Source organism: Polypterus senegalus, chromosome 4 (assembly GCF_016835505.1).
Source record: "Polypterus senegalus isolate Bchr_013 chromosome 4, ASM1683550v1, whole genome shotgun sequence".
Lineage (NCBI taxonomy): Eukaryota > Metazoa > Chordata > Cladistia > Polypteriformes > Polypteridae > Polypterus > Polypterus senegalus.
The window spans coordinates 237,312,393-237,338,864 of NC_053157.1; the positions used below are offsets into that span (position 1 = coordinate 237,312,393).

The 26,472-nt window shown below is 42.3% G+C and overlaps 1 protein-coding gene across 1 annotated transcript; it reads right to left on the reverse strand.

Annotated features, from left to right (window-relative positions):
* Nucleotides 1–55: 55 nt before the first annotated feature.
* On the reverse strand, nt 56–12,206 carry LOC120528294 (oocyte zinc finger protein XlCOF20-like). Its single transcript, XM_039752439.1, has 3 exons — nt 12,133–12,206; nt 4,610–5,146; nt 56–1,822 (listed from the first exon to the last, which is right to left on the reverse strand). Exons 2-3 carry the CDS (start codon nt 4,971–4,973, stop codon nt 1,011–1,013), a joined length of 1,176 nt encoding a protein of 391 aa, XP_039608373.1. The 5' UTR covers nt 4,974–5,146; nt 12,133–12,206; the 3' UTR covers nt 56–1,010.
* Between the last annotated feature and the right edge of the window lie 14,266 nt (nt 12,207–26,472).

Below are 26,472 nucleotides of genomic sequence, written 5' to 3' on the forward strand. Positions count from 1 at the left end.
AATAATAATAATAATAATAATAATAATAATAATAATAATAATAATATCTGGTTGCCTTGTTCTAGTTGTCAACAGCACTTCTTGTTGGTTTGCACAACATCGTGATTTTGATCTTACTGGACATTTGTATTGTTTCATTATCGCAGTGAGCTTTTTCTGTGGTGTTCTTTGCTCTCCTAGTACAGTTGTGTTGCCAGCTCATTCTTCTTCCTGGTGTTGGTTCTGTTCACCATCTTGTGTCACAGCACTGGTGCTGGGTCAACTGTATGGCTGACACACAAGTGCTACCAATATTGAAGCAGCCACTTGTCCTTTATGCTGTATCAGATTGTGACTTCTTGCCTCTGGAAACTGCTGATTTGTGGGAATCGCTTGCCACAGTCACAACACCAGTACAGATTCTCAGAGGTCATCCTTTGTCCTAAAGGTGTGGCGTGCTTGCTGCCCCATGCCTTGATGGGATGTTGCTCTGATGTAGATGTCATTCCTGTAAGTCTGTAGTGAGGGGCTCAGTGTAGCCCCTGCATGGTTCCTAATGAAGCCTCCTGTTGTGATTTGTGTAGGGGTGATAGAGATGGAGACCTCTTTATGTGAGGTTGCTGATGCAGGAGAATATCTTGTCACATTCAGAACATTTATAAGGGTTACAGAAAGTATGAATGCTACTGCTGTCTGAGAACTGCTTACCACATTGAGGACCACAATGGGATTTCTCACAGGTGAGAGTAAAAAGCCTACTATTGTGTGAAAATCGTTTGCCACACTTCAAACAATAATAAAGTATTATCTCTTTGGAGATGTGTATCTACACATTTTACTGGTCAGTGTTGATGGCTTCTGCTTTCTTTTTCAGGATTATGAAGACTCCTGCTATCTTCATAGTCATTTACAGTATTCCAAGCAACACTGATTTCTAATATGACTCTAAATGTGTCTTCTGTTTTAGGACCATTTTCCAAATTTAATACCAGGAGTCTTTTCTCCACTAGGAATTCTTATGTTCTTGTGAACTACTTTAAATGAGAACCCTTTACCTCACACAAAAGATTTTTCTTCACTTTTTCTGCTATTGTGGGGACGTCGTTTGCCACATTTTGTGGAGGCTTTTCTCCAGTATGAATTTGTCTGTGCTTCCGGAAACCTCCACTGGAAGAAAACCTTTTTCCGCATTGAGAACAGGTGTATGGCTTCTCTCCAGTATGAATTCTTACATGGCTCCGGAAATTGCTGCTGTTGGAAAGCCTCTTTCCGCATTCGAAGCAGCAGTACGGCTTCTCTCCCGTATGAATCCGCGTGTGCTTCTGTAAACTACTACTGTCATAGAATCGTTTGCCACATTCTGGACAGGAATACGGCTTTTCTCCAGTGTGGATTCTGGTGTGGATCTGAAGACTGCGAATTTGAGAGAATCGTTTACCACACTCTGGACAGCAGTGGGGTTTCTCTCCGGTATGAACAGTCATGTGGACATTAAGGTAATTTCTCTCTAAGAAACGCTTTCCACATTCGGAGCAGCAATGAGGCTTCTCGCCAGCATGGATTTTCATATGCTTATAAAGACTACTGTTGTGTGAAAACTGTTTGCCGCATTCCAAGCAGTGATGATGTTTTCTTCCAGTGCGGAACTGGTCTGTGATGACGGCTCCCGACTGAGTTGGCTGACCAGCAGAAGGGGAATTGCGCTGAAAGGAGACCGAGGTCACATTATTGGATCCTCTTGTTGATTCCTTCATCTTTTCTTTGACTTGTTTCTGCTGCAGTCTACACTGATGAGACGTTTGAGCAAACGAAGATGTGGAAAAGCTGGCATGGTCCTGGAAACCTGAAATAACACAAATGGTTATATGTTTTACAATAAACTGTAAACTACAAGTTGACAGGAATCACACTGGGTGGTGTTGCTGCCTCACACTAAGGTAACCATTCCTGTTCTGCCCGCTCTGCATCTGGACTTTGTGTCCTCCTGCTGTCTGTTCTGATTCTCCATCTTCCTTTCATTTCCCACAGATACATCTGTGTGTGACTGAGTGTGCCCTGTAGTGGACAGAAATCATTTCTCAGGTTGTCTCGAATGGTGCCTGTGATCCGAGGTTAAGGGAATCAATGGGTTGTGGTGGATGAGAATGTCATCTGACAAGTGGAGCTAACGAGTCACGGCTTTCACATGGATTCAGCCATATTGAAGATCAAGACCCTTCCTTGTCCCCTCACTCGTTATTTGGACTGCTCTTACTAAGCTTCATTTTCATGCTGTTTCTCTCATTTCTACCCTCCTCGTCTTTAACAAGACCCTGTAGTGAATGGTGGATTCAGCCCAAGACCTTTGTTTTATTCCTCCGTAGCTACTGTCATTCGCCTCCACCATCAGGCATGGTGGAGTAACAGGGAGAAACTGGGTGGGCAGCTCACCTACTGTAATGGCAATCTGGGATGTGAATCTGAGTTTTCTCTTCTTGGTTGTGATTCATCTGATGATATTGAACTCCTTTAATAACCTGACGTGTGCTTAATAACAATAAACACACAAATATGCTGAATGAATGTGCATTATGATGGCACAGCTGCCTGATTGTTCAAGTATAGTGAGGTCAAATTCTGCACCCACTTGTTGCACGTTCAGACTTTGCATGGTCTCTCCATGTCTTTATGGGTCTTTCCCTCCCCATCCTCAAAAAAATCCGTGCAGAGTGGTGAATCTGACATTAAGGATAATCAGAAGATTGCCAGTTCGAATCCCATAAATGCCAGAAGGAAATCTACTCCACTGGGCCGCTGAGCAAGACCCGTAACCTGCAACTGCTCTGTATGACACTAATCTGCAGCCTGCCTTGCAAGAAGGCCCTAAAGATAGATTACCAAAATAGGTGGATTACCAAAATAGGTGGATTAGCAGATAATTTGGAATCCGTTATATCATCGCAGAAGGACTTGGATAGCAGACAGGCTTGGGCAGATTTGTGGCAGATGAAATTTAATGTCAGTAAATGTAAAGTATTACACATAGGAAGTAAAAATATTAGGTTTGAATACACAATGGGCAGTCGGAAAATCGAGAGTACACCTTATGAGAAGGATTTAGGAGTCATAGTGGACTCTACACTATCAACTTCCCAACAGTGTTCAGAAGCCATTAAGAAGGCTAACAGAGTGTCAGGTCATATAACGCCTTGATGTGTGGAGTACAAGTCACAGGAGGTTCTGCTCAGGCTTTATAACACACTGGTGAGGCCTCATCTTGAGTACTGTGTGCAGTTTTGGTCTCCAGGCTACAAAAAGGACATAGCAGCACTAGAAAAGGCCCAGAGAAGAGTGACTAGGCTGATTCCAGGTCTACAGGGGATGAATTATGAGGAAAGATTAAAAGGAGCTGAGCCTTTACAGTTTAAGCAAAAGAAGATTAAGAGGTGACATGAGTGAAGTGTGTAAAATTATGAAGGGAATTAGTACAGTGGATCGAGACTTGTATTTTAAAATGAGTTCATCAAGAACACGGGGACACAGTTGGAAATTTGTTAAGGGTAAATTTCGCACAAACATTAGGAAGTTTTTCTTTACAAAAAGAACGATAGACACTTGGAATAAGAGACCAAGTAGTGTGGTAGACAGTAAGACGTTAGGGACTTTCAAAACTCAACTTGATGTTTTCTTGGAGGAAACAAGTGGAGAGGACTGGCGAGCTTTGTTGGGCTGAATGGCCTGTTCTCATCTAGATTGTTCTCATGCTCTAATGTTCTAAAACTTGCAGGGAAAACTTTGGGGGTTGGGAGCCCTACAGCCACCATAAAAAACCTCCCACTATTCATAGTGTGGTGCTGAGGTGCAACACACCAACACTAAGTCCCTTTCTTGACGCCAGTCCATCCGTCTCCACTCCTCTTCAGGTTTTGTCTCCTACCTCCTGACTCTGGCCATTCAATAGAGTGAGGCGGCTCCTCTTATTCAGGTGGCTCATCACTGTTACCCGGAATTACTCCCTGGTGTGCTGGAGGTCATCTATAGCGTTCTGCAGCTCCCCCTGGTGGCCCCCACAGAACCCAACAGGGCTTCGCCAAACTCCAGGTCCCAACATGCCATGCGGGATTCTGCGGTGCCACAGCCGCCCAGCAGTGTTGCCCTCTAGTGTCCCAGGGGGAGGTATTGCCTCATCAATGCCCTCTCCCCTGGTCCTTTCACTCTGTTGGCGTCCCTACCAGGTAGTGGCCCTGTCCACCCATCACACATTCGTATTTAATGTGTAGGCTAATAATGAATAAAAACTTATTTTGTGCACATCCCTGTCTAGACTCCAGCACAGTCTGAACTGTCTTTAACAAAGTAGGCCTTTTGCTGTTTTCATGGAACAGTGCCATATTGGCCCAGCACGTGGCACAAAACGTTACGCAGTGAACGCCACTTTATGTTTTTTTTCTGTAGTCACCCAAACGTTTCCAATTTATCAGGTCAGCTGTTCTCAGTTGTTACGCACCGAAGCGGCTTGTCTGTATTCAAATTCAATCACACGTGAATCTTTGCTCTTATTTCAGCCTACTAAAAATGTCAAGTCAACCACATTTGGAATTCCTAGATGTCCTCAGTGACACTTTCTTTTATATTTAATTACATTACTTACTCATTCCCACGCTGCTGGACGGCGGCTGCTGCTCTTCTCCTTCTCTCATTTCCTCTTTAAACTCCAATAACTCAGATTTCACTCCTGTAGAATTCTCCTGGTTAGCCAGTTGTCCCATATCGGTTAACCAGGACTGTAAGCCCGGAGGTGACTCTTCAGAAACATCTTGCTTCCAAGCATTCTCGGTTTCACACTTTTGCAATTCAAGACTTACTGAGAAATCCTTGGAATCCTCCACTTTAACCACAAAGTGTTTTCTCTTGGCTTCACCCTCTGAATCACAATCTTCCACCTTTACACACAAATCCTCTGGTGCACCCCACTCACAGTCCTCCTGTTTAATGTGTGCCAGCCTTATGTCCATGTTGTCAGTTTTGGCTGAGGCTGTGCTCCGTGTTAAACTCTTCCCTAACCACCAAGTGTCTCCTCTCTTCTTCTCTTCTAGGAATCACTTCTCACGTGGACAGATCTGACCAGGAGGTCATTAGACACCTCACGGTATGGCCAAGTCAATGGTGAAGGAGGCTCCGTTATACCCTGTGAACATAAATGTGATAGAATTACTCCTCAAAAATAACTTAACAGCATTAGAGACCCCCGGACAAAGGAGTGCACTGGGGTCTCAACCTACACAACCACTCAGCAAGTCACAACATACATAGATAAGTGTGGGACACCTATGCTCAAGGGGCAACCTCCCTGTGTGCCTATGCATTAAGACGGCCTTACTTGAACACATTTCAGGGTGAACTTTCCAGGATTTAAGACCATTAATCTATTAAATTGGGAATGCAAGATCAATTCCAATTGATCTCCTGGAATGTGAGTTGGAATTGCACCAGAGGAGAAGAATTGGAATGAAAGAACGCAGAATTGAATCCCAATAAATTTGACAAAAATTCTACTTCTGAGATAATTGGTCGTGATTTGTCAATTATTACACTGCCAATATTATGAATCACTTAAAATGCAAATGCTTCAAAATGCATTGAAGCATAATGTATTGTAATGGACACCAGACCTGGACTGGCACTCTGGGGTCCAGGATGGTTCAAGGCCCCTTACCCAGCCAGGAGGCCAGTGTAGTGGAAGGACAGGGGGAGGCTGCTTACATGGGGGATTTGCTCTGCTGGCACAGCAGGTGGCAGTTCTCCTGAACTATGGCACCGTCTTGGATGCCCGCATGGCTTGTTGGGAGTTGTAGTCCCGTGACACAGTGCAGTGGTCCGTTGGTGTTGCCATGGGGGGAGATGCAGGGACAAATAATTCCCACTTCAGGGAAGCTCCACTTGATCTCCAACTGGTAGTCTTGTAACACCAGGGGCCTCATGTATAAACGGTGCGTACACACAGAAATGTTGCATAAGAACTTTTCCACGTTCAAATCGCGATGTATAAAACCTACACTTGGCATAAAGCCACGCACTTTTCCACGGCACCTCATGCCTTGTCGTACGCAAGTTCTCCGCTCGGTTTTGCAGACTGGTGGCACCCAGCGTCAAAGCAGTGCTACTGTTCTTGTGTGATTACTCATTATTTTCATGACGCGGCTTTATAAATACACAGAAACTAACCGCATATTGTTTATTAGTGTAATGCATCTGATTGTAATTAACTCGTAACAATATAATGGTCCAGGGAATAGCCACAGTATTCCAAATACCATAACTGCTTTAGCGTTGTTACTCTCACTTCTTCTCCTTCTTCTTCTTCTTTCAGCTCCTCCCGTTAGGAGTTGCCACAGCGGATCATCTTTTTCCATATTTCTCTCACTGCACGACTCTGAGTATTTATATCACTGTATCTGAGTGTGAATCACAGCAGCAGCTGATCGGAAAGAGAATTATCGGTATACAGTTTCAAGGACACGCTGTCTCAGCCACTGCAAAACGTTTTAAAGCCTTTCCTGTACGGACCTCGCGGTTCAGAAACAGTTTAATCCCAATAACTTTAAATGCACTCAATCAAGTGCTCCTTGTAGAACTGTCTGGACTTATAAGTACAATCACCTCACTGTAAACTTGCACTACAGTTATAATATCTCACAACCTGAGCCACTTTATAAAGCGTATTTACATATGATGACAATATCATTTTTAAGGTGAAATGCAGCAAAATATGTTTATTAAATTATACAGATAAAACTTTAACTTCATTTAAATAATCTATATTCTTCACTGGGAGTATGAAGGATAGAATAATTAAACATGTACTACAAGATATTTCAATGTTCTTTAAACGCTTTTGAAGAATCAGCGCTAAGCTTACAGATGGCTTAACATCTATTACAGAGCTGATTGTGGTGCAATCGGTTACTTGGAGAAAAAAGCAAGAACTGCATGGGCGGCCACGCCAATATATATTGAATATAAAACAGAAAGAGAAAATAACGACACAGCTAAAAATGCAGCGGCAAATTTCGACAAAAGTTAAATGCTTGTGTCATGAGCACGAGGCGGCTATGCAGTGTCTGCAACGGACGTGGCCATCCACCGTGCATAAGATACCTTACTGACATTGGGCTAAGGAGCCACCGATTCTTCCTCTGCCCAGTGCCACCACAAGCCTAGAGCCGCCCTGAGTACTGCTGCAATAAATTATTTCATCAGATGGTGCACAATCGCTGCGCTGTAAAACCCATGTTTAATAACGTGCTTTAACTCTTAATGATATCACGTATACATCTCAGTATTTTAGTTATTCAGAGAGCTGTAATATCACGAATGTAATGGACTCTGTGTTCAGTTGGAGGAAGAGAGCCGGTTTAAGAAGCAAGTAGTGATTCACACACACAGAGCACATAGAAGATCAAATACAAAACAAAGCATTTAACGTGCTACTTTAATTACGATGTGATTTGAGAAACTGGTTAATTAAACGATTTTAAGATGAAGTTTATGATGTTCTACTTTAATGACAAAATAAACTACAGATTAAAGTGGAAATGTCGAGATTGAAGTTGACATTTCGTGCTTTTTTTCCCCACTGTGCCTTTTTTCTCTGTACCCTAAAAAGCTTTCATATGACACTCAGACAGTGGGCTACAACTCGCCTTTTCATGGTGACTGATATCTGAGCTTTCAAGTTTCTCCAACACGCTATGTCACTCGATCAACTTCCTTTTGTTGATTATCCCACGGCTTATTTGAACAAATAGTATGTTTTTCCTTTGCCTCCACTTGGTATTCGCTGAAATTCTTATATTTCCCCAGATGCAGGAATCTGTGCGTACTCCAACTTCCACGTTCTTCCGTTACCTAAATCCCGATCAGCGTGAAAACTAACGCTCATGCACTCGCTTTTTGTAACGCCCCAACTCCTCCCAGAATTACGCCTATTTGAATATGCAAATCAATATAAATCGCCCTTAATCGCAGCCTTCTGTGAAGAGACAATGGGAAAAGCACAGGGAAAATATAAGAATTTCAGCGAATACCAAGTGGAGGCAAAGGAAAAACATACTATTTGTTCAAATAAACCGTGGGATAATCAACAAAAGGAAGTTGATTGAGTGGCATAGCGTGTTGGAGAAACTTGAAAGCTCAGATATCAGTCACCATGAAAAGGCGAGTTGTAAGCCCACTGTCTGAGTGTCATATGAAAGCTTTTTAGGGTACAGAGAAAAAAGGCACATGGTGGGGAAAAAGCACGAAATGTCAACTTCAATCTCGACATTTCCACTTTAATCTCGTAGTTTATTTTGTCATTAAAGTAGAACATCATAAATTTCATCTTAAAATCGTTTAATTAACCAGTTTCTCAAATCACATCGTAATTAAAGTAGCACGTTAAATGCTTTGTTTTGTATTTGATCTTCTATGTGCTCTGTGTGTGTGAATCACTACTTGCTTCTTAAACTGGCTCTCTTCCTCCAACTGGACACAGAGTCCATTACATTCGTGATATTACAGCTCTCTGAATAACTAAAATACTGAGATGTATACGTGATGTCATTTTCATGATGATAGGAGCTAAAGCACGTTATTAAACATGTGTTTCACTTCGATGAAATAATTTATTGCAGCAGTACAATCAGGGGCGGCTCTAGGCTTGTGGTGGCACTGGGCAGAGGAAGAATCGGTGGCTCCTTCGCCCGCCCGTCAGTGAGGTAGCTTATCACGGTGGATGGCCACGTCCTTTGTAGACACTGCATAGCCGCTTCGTGCTCATGACACAAGCATTTAACTTTTGCCGAAATTTGTGACCGCGTTTTTAGCTGTGTTGTTATTTCTCTTTCTGTTTTATATTCAATATATATTACGAGCAGCCCAAGAGTCCTTGCTTTTCTTTTCCCAAGTAACCGATCGCCATACAATCAGCTCTGTAATAGACGTTAAGCCATCTGTAAGCTTAGCGCCGATTCTTCAAAACGTTTAAAGAACATTGAAATATCTTCGTAGTACATGTTTAATTATTCTATCCTTCACCACACTCCCAGTGAAGAATAGAGATTATTTAAATGAAGTTCAAGTTTTATCTGTATAATTTAACAAACATATTTTGCTGCATTTCACCTTATAAATGATATCGTTTCTGTTTCTGAACCGCGAGGTCCGTACAGGAAAGGCTTTAAAACATTTTGCCGTGGCTGAGACAGCGAGTCCTTAAAGCTGTATACCGATAGTTCTCTTTACTATCAGCTGCTGCTGTGATTCACACTCAGATACAGTGATATAAATACTCCGAGTGGTGCAGTGAGAGTAATATGGAAAAAGATGATCCGCTGTGGCAACTCCTAATGGGAGGAGCTGAAAGAAGATGAAGAAGAAGAAGAAGAAGTGAGAGTAACAACGCTAAAGCAGTTATGGTATTTGGAATACTATGGCTGTTCCCTGGACCATTAAATTGTTACGAGTTATTTACAATCAGATGCGTTACACTAATAAACAATATGCGGTTAGTTTCTGTGTATTTATAAAGCCGCGTCATGAAAATAATGAGTAATCACACAAGAACAGTACCATTGCTTTGACGCTGGGTGCCGCCAGTTTGCAAAACCGAAAGCGGAGAACTTCAAGTGCACGACAAGGCATGAGGTACCGTGGAAAAGTGCGTGGCTTTACGCCAAGTGTAGGTTTTATACATCGCGATTTGAACGTGGAAAAGTTCTTACACAACATTTCAGTGCCTACGCACCGTTTATACATGAGGCCCCTGGTCTGGCATGAAGGGAGCAACTCGATCTCCTCCAGATGATTCTGAGTTGGGCAGCAGTGCACAACACTCATCTGGAGATAGGGAGGGAAAAGAAAAAGAAAGTAAAGTGGAGAAAGAAGAATTGTGTTTGGGTAGTCTGTATACAAAGGTTCGTGAAAATAAACCTTTATTTGAACCTGAAGTGATGTTGGCATCAGAGTGTTTACGGGTTTGGAGCTCACTGGTGCCCCTTTGTGGTCACAGTATATATTATGTTATAAAATATAATTTTTCAACTTATCGTCATTTCTACATGAAGAAAATGTGGATATCTTATTTGCATCATTCACTCTAATAATTACTTTACTAAAAATGTTTGTGATGCGCCACCTGTTGGAACGACAAAAGCAATGCAAGTCTCTGTTATATGACACTTGTTATGGGATTCACGAAAGCAGTGGTAATGCTTGTAATGCACCGTCTGTTGGAATGACAAGTACAATGCATTTATTACTGTAAATATTTGTGATGCACTATCTGTTGGAATGACAGAGACATAGCAACCAGACGGACACACAGATAAACAGACACTTGTCCTCTTATGAAGGTGGCTTTTGTGCATTATGTTGTATAAACATTTTGACCATTTCATCAAGATGACAACTTCTGAACTGGGCTGGGATTGGCTCCAGCAGACCCCCGTGACCTTGTAGTTAGGAAATAGAGGGTTGGATAATGAATGGATGGATGGGTAAACATGCATTATGTGAGTCGATTATTCATTGATCACAGCTGGGCTAAGGTTAGGAAAACTGCAGAAAAAATCCTCTGCACCCATGGAATGCATTTTCAGTGTTTTCTGGAAAGACATTCAGGCCTGATAGATGCAGTCTTAGTGATGTGAAATGTCAGGATGTAATAATGAATTGCTGTGGAAAAAAATCTAAAAGTCTTTGAATGAACGATGAAAAATACTCATTATTGCATTTGATAGTTTGAGGTATATCACACTCTCATATATAACGGCTCGTCAATGGCACTTTACTGGGTGGTGTGGTTCCATTGCTTGACAATGATGCATTTTATTCCGTGAAGATATGTGTGAAATAACGTTTTTTTTTTAAACCCTAATAAAATTTACTCCTGTATTTTCTGCTGCCGATACACCGCTACAAGTTTAAAATTTCCCTGCGAATAGCGAAATTACGCCACATATGGCAACACTGCCCACCGCTTCTTATTTCTCGCGCTTTCACGGAAAGTTTCAGTCTTTGCCGAATTTACTAGAGATGCACCTGCTAGTATAAATGTGAATTTCGTCTCGCCGAGGCCATATTTCAGTCTGGTTGTTTGACTCACTTAAGTACTCGATAGTGTTCCTAGCAACTCGAATATACGTTGTAAAAACCAAACATTTTTAAGATCATCACCAAGGATAAATTTAATTGGGCGCAAACGAGCATCGGACAATTGTGAAGCATCAACAAGCGCCCAGAAGAGCGTCGTTCGGAAGGTTAAATGAAGAAAATATTCTGAAGACTATTTAAATTTTGGATTCACGAGAGGCCCCTTTGTGTTATTTGTTCTTAAATTTTGGCGGCAGACAGCATGAAACCCAACAAGCTTAAGCGCCATTTGGAAACAATTCATAGTCAGTACGTCAATAAACCTCGAGAGTTTTTTGCTGCTAAACTAAAATCGTACGAAAAGCAAAAATCTGTTTTTTTAAAAAAGCTTTGTCTTGTTTGTTTGTCCCCCTCCACAGGTAGAGAACCGCCGCCTTAGGGCGCAGATCAAAAGGACAGGGGGACCCAGCCTATAGGGCACAAAATAACCTAGCGCCGGCACAGTTTGCAAGTATTTATAAACACTGCTTATTTGTATGTATCTTTCTTGATGAGTTTTCATTACATTTATTCCTGATAAGATCACAGTACGTGCCAAAGTGAAAGGCTTTACTGGATAGTTCTCGGCTTCATTTCTAACTGTTGGCTGTTTCTTTAAAAAGGAGCGAGTGGCTGCGCGTGCATGTGACCGGCTGGCAGGGCAACACAGAGCAGGCATGACACGCGCGCGAGCACGAATACAGCGCAAGCACTCACGAATTAATGCGCCTGCGCTACATTTCACAAACAGATACGTGGTATCGTTAAACCACCCCTACCCCCAATCGGAACATTCCCCACAGCACACAGATGGACTGACTGGAAGGGAGTGGCGAACGCAATTCGCAATAAACTTAAGAAGCGAGTCTCTGTGCCGCCGTCAAAACGGACAAACCGAAGCGCTCGGCTCTTTAGCTTAAGCGACCAACGCAGCGTCAAGCACCTGCTCAGCTGGTACTCCCTCGCGCATAGACAACCCCCCACCCTTTAAATTTGTCTTACCTTGTGCACCTTTGCTTAAAACGAGCGTGAGTATCGAATAGGAGCATGCGCGGTGAGAGAGAACGCGCTCAAACAGGGCGGCCCAAAAGGACGTCATCAACCCGATCCCGCCCCGCCCACTCAGCGAGACAGGCGCCCCTTGATTTTTTTAAAGAGTTTATCGGTTTTCATACCATCGGGTAGGATTACGAGGGGTTGGCAAGTGCAGTGATGGATGATCTTCAGCCGATGTCGAGTAATAAATACGAATGAGAGGCGTGGGGATCGATGAATAAGACAAAGAGAACCAGAGGGTCGACGTTTTCAAGTTCAATTTTGAGCTAAACATGTGAGAAGGATGCTCATCCTGCTTTCGTAAAGGACTTCGTGGTTCCCTTGAATTCTCTTTACCGACTGAAGGTGAAACCTGAAAAATTGTTCGATCGGCATTTCCGCTTTTAATTGTAAGTGACGTTTGTCTTTCATTTCTCTGAAGACAGACGCTGATTCGAGTCACTAATAAAGTAGGAGACGTAGGGGTGGCTAAGGTTCTTATTTATATGTGAAAATTCTGGCTAACCGTCTGACAAAAAGAAGAGAGAAAAAATGCCACAGCTGGGCCAGTTCTGTAGGTCAAAGGCTTCACGATGTGAGTACCATATGGGATGGAATGGCGACCAAAATGGATGTTAGTTTCTTGCCAGGGGAGGATGTGGCAACGTAAGGACATAGATGGACAAGCATCCCTCGGGGATAAGTGTTGCTTCCCTGCCAGGTTTTTGGGTGTTACCATAATGAAAGGAATAGATGGCGTCTGTTAATCAGGATTATGTGTTCCCCTGGTACACATGGTGGTAGCATCCCTGGGGAAACTACCATTTGAATACCTGCAGGGCAGGTTGGGAATTGGAGTCCCGTGGGGCAGCCCTATCAGGAGTATCCTGGGGACTTCCGGGGGAACCTCCAGGGGAACTTGGCTTATTCTTTTCTGGGACTTCAGAATGACCCAGTGGTGCTTCCAAGGTGCAACATTTCCACACACTGCAAGTTCCACTTGGGTCCAGCATAAAACAGGGAGGCTTCTCTTTTCCTATTGAGTAGAGGTGCGGAAAGAGGAAAGAAAATATGTTATTGTGTTGTACTGCTATGTAAGAGGATTTGGAGGTCTGTGAAGTTATTTAAATATATATATATATATATATATATATATATATATATACAGACAGACGGACATCATATTGTCACCACACACCATTTATATATATATATATATATATATAAAGTTTGTGCTCACATGCACCCCAGTGCCTTGTGATCTCCCCAAGTCCAGGCCCACAGTCTTTGTGCCTTCCTGGCCGCCTCCCGCCCTCTCTCCAGTTCCGTCTGCTTCCTCCCGACTTCCACCACTGACTGGAGGGAGGCGGCCCCTTAAATAAGGCTCCCGGATGAGCCCCAGGTGTTTCCGGCATCTGTTCTTAGCCACGCCCCAGCGTGGCGGAAGTGCTGGCTGCCTTCCTGGCAGCTCTCCGGCGCCACATAAAGTCTTCCGGCACTTCCTGGTGTGGCGGAAGTGCCGCCCCGGGATAATTAGGCACAGGGCGCCGCTTGGCGGTGGCCACGGGTCCCTACAGGGCTGGGCTTCCATGCCCTGTACCCGAGGCCCCTGCGTAATCCAGGACGGACGCCCCACTCTGTCTGGAGGAGGCACTCGCCCTCCTCTTGTCCTCCATAGCGCCCGCCGGGCTCCAGCCCCAGCCGCGACCGCAAGGGATAAACCGCATCGAGCCGCCTCGGCGGTGACCACGGGCCCCTACAGGAAGGGCTTCCATGCCCTCAACCCGCGGCCCCCAACAGAACCAGGACGGACGCCTCATGGCGGTGTGGAGGAGGCACAAGCCCTCCTCTCGCCCTCCCAGCGCCCCGCCGGGCTCCAGCTCCGCCGGCGACTGCATGGGATCAACCGCATCGGCGCCGCCTGGCGGCAACCACGGCCCCTACAGGGTAGGGCTTCCATGCCCTCACCCCGTGGCTCCCAATAGAACCAGGACGGACGCCTCACGGTCTGGAGGAGGCACAAGCCCTCCTCATGTCCTCCTGGGCCCCGGCAAGGCTCCAGCCCCGGCCGGGGGCCACAATATATATATATATATATATATATAATGATCTTGTGTTTAAAAAGCATAGTACTGGGATCAGTTGGGGATAGGGGAATCAGTGGTGTCCCACTACTGGTCACAATAGTAAATACAAAAAATGTCTTCAATGTCAGCACAAAATGAAAAACTATTACTTTGTAACTCATATGTAATATTAAACTACTACTACTACCACAAATAATAATAAAAATAAATTGTATACCTAGAGCACAGTAATAATCATATCCATGTGACTCACAAAGTAAAAGGACGTTGTGTTAATATGATGCAAAATGGCAGGCGAGTATGGCAGTCATCGTTTTCAACCCGCATGGGCAAAGGAGTTTGGTTTTGTTGCAAGAGGGGATCAACTGCAAAAATGCAGCATGCCAGACATAAAGTGTGTGGCGTCACTTGGAGAAGAAGCAGGAGACAACATTTAAAGAAGAGTTTCCATCCATTTGTATAACGGCCAAGAATTGGGCTTGCATTGCATTCTACGTTTGTTCTTTTTAGTGGCAGAATATTTTTGTACACTGGCTGTGCTACCCATTTAAGACGGGTTGAAATCCAAGTAACAATACTAATAAATTAGCTATTATTATTATTATTATTATTATTATTATTATTTATTTATTTATTTATTTATTTATTTATATAGCATCTTTACCATGCTTGCGGTAGACCTCAGCATTAATGTTTGTAGTGTTCCGTCTGTTGGAATGTATTTTGTAGTTCTACACTGTGTGCACAATTATTAGGCAAGTGAGTATTTTGACCATATCATCATTTTTATGCGTATATTCCAACTCCAAGCTGTATTAACTTGAATGCTTATTGGATTTAAGCACGTCAGGTGATGTGTATTTGTGTAATGAGGGAGGGTGTGGCCTAAGGAGATCAACACCCTATATCAAGGTGTGCAGAATTATTAGGCAGCTAGTTTTCCTCGGGCAAAATGGGCCAAAAAAGAGATTTAACTGACTCTGAAAAGTCAAAATTGTAAAATAGTCTTTCAGAGGGATGCAGCACTTTTGGAATTGCTAAGATATTGGTGTGTGATCACAGAACCATCAAACATTTTGTTGCAAATAGTCAACAGGGTCGCAAGAAACGTGTTGAGAACAAAAGACGCAAATTAGCTGCCAAAGATTTGAGAAGAATCAAACGTGAAGCTACCAGGAACCCATTATCCTCCAGTACTTTCATATTCCAGAGCTGCAACCTACCTGGAGTGCCCAGAAGTACAAGGTGTTCAGTGCTCAAAGACATGGCCAAGGTAAGGAGGGCTGAAACCCAACCACCACTGAACAAGAAACATAAGTTGAAACGTCAAAACTGGGCCAAGAAATATCTGAAGACAGATTTTTTCAAAGGTTTTATGGACCGATGAGATGAGAGTGACTCTTGATGGACCAGATGGATGGACCTGTGGATCAGTAATGGGCACAGAGCTCCACTCCAACGTGGAGGTGGGGTACTGGTATGAGCTGGTATTTTTAAAGATGAGCTAGTTGGACCTTTTTGCATTGAAGATGAACTCAAAATCAACTCCCAAACCTACTGCCAGTTTTTCGAAGACACTTTCTTCAAACAGTGATACAGGAAGAAGACCATGATTTTTATGCAGGCCAATGCTCCATCACTTGCATCGAAGTTCTCCACTGCGTGGCCAGCCAGTAAAGGCCTTAAAGATGAAGGAATAATGACATGGCCCCTTCCTCATCTGACCTAAACCCTATCGAGAACTTGTGGGCACTTCTTAAACGCTAGATTTACGGGGGAGAAAAACAATCCACCTCTCTGAAGAGTGTCTGGGAGGCTGTAGTCATTGCTCCACAAAAAGCTGATCGTCAATAGATCAAGAAACTGACAGACTACATGAATGGAAAGGCTTATGACTGTTATTGGAAAGAAGGGTGGCTATATTGGTCATTGATTGATTGATTGATTTTTTTTGAAATGTCAGAGATGTTTATTTGTAAATTTTGAGGTGTTTGTTTATTATTCTCACTATAACAGATGAAAATAAACAAGTGAGATGGGAAAATTTTCATTTTTCCTTTAGTTGCATAATAAATCTGCACACTAATAGTTGCCTAATAATTGTGCGCACATATGTATTCCCTGATGATGTTCACACTCACATTTCCGTTGTGAAACATTCAGGTTTCAGGTTTATTAACATTTTGGATTGACTGATAGCACTGTGTTTGTTCCATATTAAAATTAATCCTCAAAAATACAACTTGCCTAATAATTCTGCACTCCCTGTAAAGGCCGCATGATGGCGGAAGAAATGACCGTCAAACAACCCCACCCGGGTGATCTAAACCCTCTAAGAGGAAACAGGCTGCAGGAAGTTTAAATCATAACCCATTTATTCTCTTTGAAGAGGGAACACTCCTATCACAGGACGCTGTAAGTATAGACGCACAGCATTTTCTGCTTTTTTACACAAGTACTGTAAAAAGTGCAGAATTATATCACATCATGCAAAGTTACTTATCATCATTGGCTGCTTCCAGTTGCTAGCCGGGCATACAGGGCAAAATGAACCATCTTAAATTAGAAGTGAGCACGGGCAGCAAAAATACGGAGATCGTTAATGTCAAACGTCGCGTTTGCTTTGCCATTTTCAGCTCCTTTCTTTATTAGCATAGAAACTGAAGCCAGACGCCTTCCTCATACACCAAATAAACAGATAGTTTCCAGCTTACAGCCCGATGGAGTCTACTTGCATCCCCTCTCAGCAGCTGCCCTAAATCACCTGGAAACGCTTTAACATTATAAAGTGAACTTTGGTAAATGTGTTTAATTGCTTTAAGATATACAATCCAAACCTCACAACTATGAATTAATTTGTCTTGTGATATATTTCGGCGGCGCAGTGGTAGCGCTGCTCTCTCGCAGTTAGGAGATCTGTGGTTTGCTTCCCGGGTCCTCCCTGCGGAATTTGCATGGTCTCCCCGTGTCTTCTCCGGTTTCCGCCCACAGTCCAAAGACTGGTAAAATGCATTGGCCATCCTAAATTGTCCCTATAGTGTGTGTGTGAGTGTGTGTCCTGCGCTGGGATTTGTTCCTGCCTTGCGCCCTGTGTTGGCTGGGATTGGCTCCAGCAGAACCCCGTGACCCTGATTCAGCGGGTTGGAAAATGGAACTACTAAAATGCCCTTCATTTGTCATTTTAACATATGGCACAGTAATAAAATGCATTAGGACAAATATACGTGAATCACAAATGCATTGCATGAAGCCAGTTCAGCCCCGCTGTAGTGTTTATTTACTAACAGCCATCTCCCCTCCCAGAAGAGGCAGACCACAATGATCAATACCTGAACGTAAAGTAATTTAGAAAAGTCTTAGTGAATAATCACATACAGCAGTTTCGCCAATTCGCCTGACAAGAATGTTTTTATAGGAAGAATCCGAAGCACCCATAGGAAACCCACGTAATCACGGGGAGAACATGTGAACTCATCCATGCCTCCATTTTCCAAACCCGCTTTATCCTGAGCACGCTCCCCATAACGTTCATAAACGGTGCCCCTGAGATGACGAAGTCGCCTACTGGATTGAACGGCCCTTCCTTTGACATTTTGTAAGTATTGTTATATTGTCAAATGTTTACATTGTTTTCGACAGAATTTTAACGCGTCAATTGAAATACACTGGCTGTATTCGGTACTTCAACGTCTGTCTTCAGCGAAATGCACGGTAAAAGTACCTAAAGTACCGATCAGATAGTTTTCACGTTTCACCTTCATTTAACAAAGTGGATGTAAAAGAAGGGACAGTCACGAGCTGCTTCACGGGTGCAGGCTGTACGCCCTTCTCCAAAACGTTCAGCTCCAAGTTTAACTTGACGAAATCGTCCTTCTGGTTCTCTCAAATTTAATTATCGATCCTTCTCCTCCCCATCGTTTATTGGGTTGTCATACCGTATGTGCGACATTGGCTGCTGTAGATCATTCATCACTCTGTTGACTAACACCTCCTAATCCTAACCAGACAGTAATATCGCTATAAACTTGATAAAAAAAAAAAAATCTAAACCAAGAAGACTCCAGGCTCGGTGAAGTGAGTAGGACGGGCTATGCGTGCTGTTTTACATATTGATGACGTCATCCTGTTTTGCCCTGTTTGCTCTCCTTATGCTCATGCTCTTATTCAACACTCCCGCTGAGACTTCTTCGAGGCCACAACAATCTAAGAGTGTAGAGCCATCACCAACAACGAGCGCATGTGCGGAAGGTGAGAACAAGTCGAACCACGGGCGGTTGGCGGGCATAACAAAGGGATAACGCGACAGTCTGCGAGGTTCTGGATTTTAGGAGGTGCCTGACAACAAAGTTTGAGGCTAAAGCGCTTACTTGGAAGACGATACAACGACTCGCTCCCATGTCCCCTTACGCAGCTACTGAGAATCGCGCTCGCCGCTCACTTCCACTTGTCAGCAAAGAGACATTTTCTAATATCCGGCCTGTTTTATTTGTAAATCGTTTGTTATTAATAGCTGCGCGAAGCGAACACGACAAGAGCCACGATAAATAACTATTAAATATATATGTGTAACATGTTCAGATTCTCGAAATAGTACTGAGAGTAATGTGACACTTTCCAGCAAACAGAACAGAAAGATCGGATACGTTATACACAAAATGATAATAGTAATAATAAATTAATTCCATTTATATAGCGCTTTTCTCACTACTCAAAGCGCTACACAATACAAATGATACGAATGATAATACAAAATTAGCAACAGGTCAAGAAATAAATAGATATTGTGACGTGTCTTATGGGCTGTAGGGATATATATATATATATATATATATATATATATATATATATATATATATATATATATATATATATATATATATATATATATATATATATATATATATATTTTTATTGTATTTAACTTTATTTAATATCTATTATATAATTTTAATTGTTTTCAGTATAATTATGTATGTCATTTTTCATTTAATTTTGGAGCCCCTTTTTGTGTAACCTGTTTCAGTTGCACCATTTTCAGTTTTGCACTATACGGCCCCTGGTAAATTCATCAATGGAAAATTTCTGTGGTCAAACCCCGCTTCTCTTGATGCCCTAAGCACCTGCTCAATTTGCTTAATGGTGAATCCAGCTCTGGATATGAAAACTCTGGAGTGCCACTCTTAAAAATGTTATTTGTTAATGGCACTGCATGGTTATTTACTGGGTTGCATGGTTCAGATAACAAATGTGTGTGTGTGCCATGCCCCTCTTGGAGCTGAAATCATTATGCCCCACTTACTCATCTCGCAGATGGCATTTTAATCCACTTTTATTAGCAGACAAGAACAGTAAAGAATTTATATCCAAGCAAATCAATTTTTTCTTAGAGACAAATACACTCTCAGAGATTTCTGCTGTAACACTCTGGGAAACCCTGAAGGCCATTTTAAGAGAACAGATTATCTCATATCTTTCCCACAGAAATAAATTGGAAACCAAGAAGGTATCGGAGCTAATCAACAAAATTACTAGAATAGATCAAGAACATGCCAGGTGTCCAAGTGAGGCTCTTCATAGGAAAAGGCAGGCTCTGCATTCAGTACTCAACCTCTTAAAAACTATAGAAACAGAACAACTCAATTTTTAAATCAAGACATCATTACTATGAACATGGAGAGAAAGCTAACAAGCTCTTAGCTCAACAAATCCACAAGCAGGAAGTTCACAATGCAATCACCAATACGAACAGAGATAAAATCATTGACCATAAAAATATAATGCACACATTTAGAGACTACTATAAATTCTTATATTCTTCTGAGTTTTAAGAAGACAACAAACAATCTAATGTGTTTTTCAATGCATTATACCACAAATAGATACTCTTGGTGCAGAAGAATTGGATAAACATCTGGTACTATCAGAACTACTAGATGCTATAAACTCACTGCAGAGTGGGAAAGCATCAGGCCCTGATGGTTACCCTGTTGAATTTTATAAGAAATTCTCCGCTCAGCTAGCTCCCTTCCTATTATCAACATTTACAGATGTTCAAGACAATAAAATTCTACCTCAAACTTTTCGCCACGCATTAATCACCATCTTTCCTAAACAAAATAAGGACTTATTACAATGTGCATCATACAGACCAATCTCACTTCTGAATAACAATGTTAAGATACTCTCCAAAGTCCTAGCTAAAAGGACTGAGAAAGTGCTGCCTTTGGTAATTTCACAAGATCAAACTGGATTTATTAAAGGCAGACACTTACCTTCCAATCTTCGACACCTTTTTAATATAATATATTCACCCACAAATTCAAACACCACAGATATATTATCATCCTTGGATGCAGAGAAAGCATTTGATATGATTGAATGGAACTACATTTTCACCACATTAGAGAAATGTAGGTTTGGCCCGAACATTTGTGCATGGATCAAACTACTGTATACCAATCCAGAAGCTTCAGTTTGTATTACCAACATTAATTCAGACTACTTTAAACTACAGTAGAATGGGGTACTAGACAAGGATGCCCCTTGTCACCACTGCTATTTGCAATCGCCATTGAGCCACTGGCAGTTCACTGTCGAAATGCTGATCAGATAAAGGGGATTATCAGAAAAGGACTGGAACAGAAAGTCTCTCAACATGCAGATGATATGCTACTGTACAGTTGTGCTTGAAAGTTTGTGAACTCCTTAGAATTTTCTATATTTCTGCATAAATATGACCTTTATCTACCTAAGTAGATAAAGAGAAACCAGTTAAACAAATGAGACAAAAATATACTTGGTCCTTTATTTATTGAGGAAAATGATCGAATATTACACATTTGTGAGTGGCAGAAGCATGTGAACCTTTGCTTTTAGTGTCTGGTGTGACCCCCCAATAACTGCAACTAAACGTTTCCGGTAACTTCTGATCATTCCTTCACACCAGCTTGGAGGGATTTTCGCCCATTCCTCCGTACAGAACAGCTTCAACTCTGAGATGTTGGTGGGTTTCCTCACATGAACTGCTCTCTTCAGGTCCTTCCACAACATTTCGATTGGATTAAGGTCAGGACTTTGACTTGGCCATTCCCAAATATTCACTTTATTCTTCTTTAACCGTTCTTTGGTAGAATGTGTGCTTACAGTTGTTGTCTTGCTGCATGACCCACCTTCTCTTGACATTCAGTTCATGGACAGATGTCCTGACATTTTCCTTTAGAATTCTCTGATATAATTCAGAATTCATTGTTCCATCAATGGAGGCAAACCATCCTGGCCCAGATGCAGCCAAACAGGCCCAAACCATGATACCACCACCACCATGTTTCACAGATGAGATAAGGTTCTGATGCTGGACTACAGTGTTTTCCTTTCTCCAAACATAACGCTTTTCATTTAAACCAAAAAGTTCTATTTTGGTCTCATCCGTCCACAAAACATTCTTCTAATAGCCTTCTGGTTTGTCCACATGATCTTTAGCAAACTGCAGACGAGAAGCAATGTTTTTTTTGGAGAGCAGTGGCTTTCTCATTACAACCCTGCCATGCACACCATTGTTGTTCAGTGATCTCCTGATGGTGGACTCATGAACATGAACATTAGCCAATGTGAGAGAGGCCTTCAGTTGCTTAGAAGTTACCCTGGGGTCCTTTGTGACCTCGCCGACTATTACATGTGTGCCTTGCTCTTGGAGTGATCTTTGTTGGTCGACCACTCCTGGGGAGGGTAACAATGGTCTTGAATTTCCTCCATTTGTACACAATCTGTCTGACTGTGGATTGGTGGAGTCCAAACTCTTTAGAGATGGTTTTGTAACCTTTTCCACCCTGATGAGGATCAACAACTCTTTGTGTGAGGTCCTCAGAAATCTCCTTTGTTCGTGTCATGATACACGTCCACAAACATGTGTTGTGAAGAGCAGACTTTGATTGATCCTGTTCTTTAAATAACACAGGGTGCTCACTCACACCTGATTGTCATCCCATTGCTTGAAAACACCTGACACCTCACCTTCAAAATAACTGATCATCCGAGAGGTTCACATACTTCTGCCACTCACAAATATGTAATATTCAATCATTTTCCTCAATAAATAAATGACCAAGTATGATATTTTTGTCTCATTTGTTTAACTGGTTTCTCTTTATCTACTTTTAGGACTTGAGTGAAAATCTGATGATGTTTTAGGTCATATTTACGCAGAAGTCTAGAAAATTCTAAAGGGTTCACAAACTTTCAAGCACAACTGTGTACACTCACCTAAAGGATTATTAGGAGCACCATACTAATACGGTGTTTGACCCCCTTTCGCCTTCAGAACTGCCTTAATTCTACGTGGCATTGATTCAACAAGGTGCTGAAAGCATTCTTTACAAATGTTGGCCCATATTGATAGGATAGCATCTTGCAGTTGATGGAGATTTGTGGGATGCACATCCAGGGCACGAAGCTCCCGTTCCACCACATCCCAAAGATGCTCTATTGGGTTGAGATCTGGTGACTGTGGGGCCATTTTAGTACAGTGAACTCATTATCATGTTCAAGAAACCAATTTGAAATGATTCGAGCTTTGTGACATGGTGCATTATCCTGCTGGAAGTAGCCATCAGAGGATGGGTACATGGTGGTCATGAAGGGATGGACATGGTCAGAAACAAAGCTCATTTAAACGATGCCCAATTGGCACTAAGGGGCCTAAAGTGTGCCAAGAAAACATCCCCACACCATTACCACCACCACCACCAGCCTGCACAGTGGTAACAAGGCATGATGGATCCATGTTCTCATTCTGTTTACGCCAAATTCTGACTCTGCCATTTGAATGTCTCAACAGAAATCGAGACTCATCAGACCAGGCGACATTTTCCAGTCTTCAACTGTCCAATTTTGGTGAGCTTGTGCAAATTGTAGCCTCTTTTTCCTATTTGTAGTGGAGATGAGTGGTACCCGGTGGGATCTTCTGCTGCTGTAGCCCATCCGCCTCAAGGTTGTGCGTGTTGTGGCTTCACAAATGCTTTGCTGCATACCTCGGTTGTAACGAGTGGTTATTTCAGTCAAAGTTGCTCTTCTATCAGCTTGAATCAGTCGGCCCATTCTCCTCTGACCTCTAGCATCAACAAGGCATTTTCGCCTACAGGACTGCCGCATACTGGATGTTTTTCCCTTTTCACACCATTCTTTGTAAACCCTAGAAATGGTTGTGCGTGAAAATCCCATTAACTGAGCAGATTGTGAAATACTCAGACCGGCCTGTCTGGCACCAACAACCATGCCACCCTCCAAATTGCTTAAATCTCCTTTCTTTGCCATTCTGGCATTCAGTTTGGAGTTCAGGAGATTGTCTTGACCAGGACCACATCCCTAAATGCATTGCAGCAACTGCCATGTGATTGGTTGATTAGATAATTGTATTAATGAGAAATTGAACAGGTGTTCTTAATAATCCTTTAGGTGAGTGTATATCAGACCCACAAAATACTGTGCCTGCAGTTTTAACAGCACTAACAGAATTTCAAAAGATCTCTGGTCTCAAAATTAATTTGAATAAAAATGTACTCTTTCCAGTGAATTCTCAAGCACACAATATTAGGTTGGACACCTTCACTTTTTTTATCATTGCAGATCAGTTCTAATACCGAGGGGTAAACATCACAAGTAAACATAAATTTCTTAATCAGCAAAAATTTGCCATCTGTATGTATGGAATAAATTAAGCAAGACTTGCATAGATGGTCAACCCTTCTTCTCACTCTAGCTGAAAGAATTAACACTGTTAAGATGAATTTTCTTCCTAAGCTTCTCTTTTTATTTCAAAACATTCCAATATACATCAGTAGATCATTTTTTAAGAAATGATATATAACCATAACCTCATTTACTTGGAACTTAAAATATCCACGTATCCAAAGAGCAGCCCTACAAAGACCTAAGGCAGAAGGTGGCATGGCTCTACCCAACTTTCAGTTTTATTACTGGGCAGCAAACATACAAGCGATAAAAACCTGGACACAAATAGATGAACATTCACAGGCCTGGTCCGCAATAGAAATAAAATCCTGCAGTACTTCTTTATATTCCATGCTTTGTAACCCTATAAATGTAAGTTATCGCCTATAAACAGTGCATCCAGAAAGTATTCACAGCGCATCACTTTTTCCACATTTTGTTATGTTACAGCCTTATTGCAAAATTGATTCAATTCATTTTTTTCCTCAGAATTCTACACACAACACCCCATAATGACAACATGAAAAAAGTTTACTTGAGGTTTTTGCAAATTTATTAAAAATATAAAAACTGAGAAATCCCATGTCCATAAGTATTCACAGCCTTTGCTCAATACTTTGTCGATGCCCCTTTGGCAGCAATTCCAGCCTCAAGTCTTTTTGAATCTGATGCCACAAGCTTGGCACACCTATCCTTGGCCAGTTTCACCCATTCCTCTTTGCAGCACCACTCATGCTCCATCAGGTTGGATGGGAAGCGTCGGTGCACAGCCATTTTAAGGTCTCTCCAGAGATGTTCAATCAGATTCAAAGTCTGGGCCACTCAAGGACATTCACAGAGTTGTCCTGAAGCCACTCCTTTGATATCTTGGCTGTGTGCTTAGGGTCGTTGTCCTGCTGAAAGATGAACCGTCGCCCCAGTCTGATGTCAAGAGCGCTCTGGAGCAGGTTTTTATCCAGGATGTCTCTGTCCATTGCTGCAGTCATCTTACCCTTTATCCTGACTAGTCTCCCAGTTCCATCAAAACAGCATGATGCTGCCACCACCATGCTTCACTGTAGGGATGGTATTGGCCTGGTGATGAGCGGTGCCTGGTTTCCTCCAAACGTGACGCCTGGCATTCACACCAAAGAGTTCAATCTTTGTCTCATCAGAGCAGAGAATTTTGTTTCTCATGGTCTGAGAGTCCTTCAGGTGCCTTTTGGCAAACTGCAGGTGGGCTGCCATGTGCCTTTTACTAAGGAGTGGCTTTCGTCTGGCCACTCTACCATACAGGCCTGATTGGTGGATTGCTGCAGAGATGGTCGTCCTTCTGGAAGGTTCTCCTCTCTCCACAGAGGACCTCTGGAGCTCTGACAGAGTGACCATCAGGTTTTTGGTCACCTCCCTGACTAAGGCCCTTCTCCCCGATCGCTCAGTTCAGATGGCCGGCCAGCTCTAGGAGAGTCCTGGTGGTTTCGAACTTCTTCCACTTACGGATTATGGAGGCCACTCTGCTCATTGGGACCTTCAAAGCAGCAGACATTTTTCTGTAACCTTCCCCAGATTTGTGCCTGGAGACAATCCTGTCTCGGAGGTCTACAGACAATTCCTATGACTTCATGCTTGGTTTGTGCTCTGACATGAACTGTCAACTGTGGGACCTTCTATAGACAGGTGTGTGCCTTTCCAAATCATGTCACATCAACTGAATTTACCACAGGTGGACTCCAGTGAAGCTGCAGAAACATCTCAAGGATGATCAGGGGAAACAGGATGCACCTGAGCTCAACTTGGAGCTTCATGGCAAAGGCAGTGAATACTTATGGACATTCTCAATTTTTTATTTTTAATAAATTTGCAATACCTCAAGTAAACTTTTTTCATGTCGTCATTATGGGGTGTTGTGTGTAGAATTTTAAGGAAAAAATGAATTTAATCCATTTTGGAATAAGGCTGTGACATAACAAAATGTGGAGAAAGTGATGCGCTGTGAATACTTTCTTGATGCACTGTACTAACAACCCATTTGAGCTTCACTCACTCAGAATATGGAACCAATATAGGAAGTATTTTAAGACAGAGAAGCTTTTATCTGTGGCACCTCTGCAACTTTTTCCACCTTCTTAAATGTTTACAGCTTTTAATATCTGGAAAACATTCAGGATTATTAGAGAATTATAGATCTGTACATAGACATCTTCACATCCTATGAAATAATACACTAAAAATTTCACTTTCCAGCAACACATTTCTTTCACTATCTTCAAATAAGAAACTTTGTTAAACAGAACCTGCCCAGTTTTCCTCATCTCCCACCTCCCTCTATAATATCACTCAGTTTCGAAGGACTCAGACAGCATTTCTGTAATATATAAAACCATTTCACTCTCCCTCCGTTTCAAAGATCCCAGAGGACATTGGGAAGAGGATCTCTCACTCAACATCTCAGAAAAGGAGTGAAAGGCAGCGATGCGGGAATTTCACTCGGACTCCATATGTGCAAAGCATACAA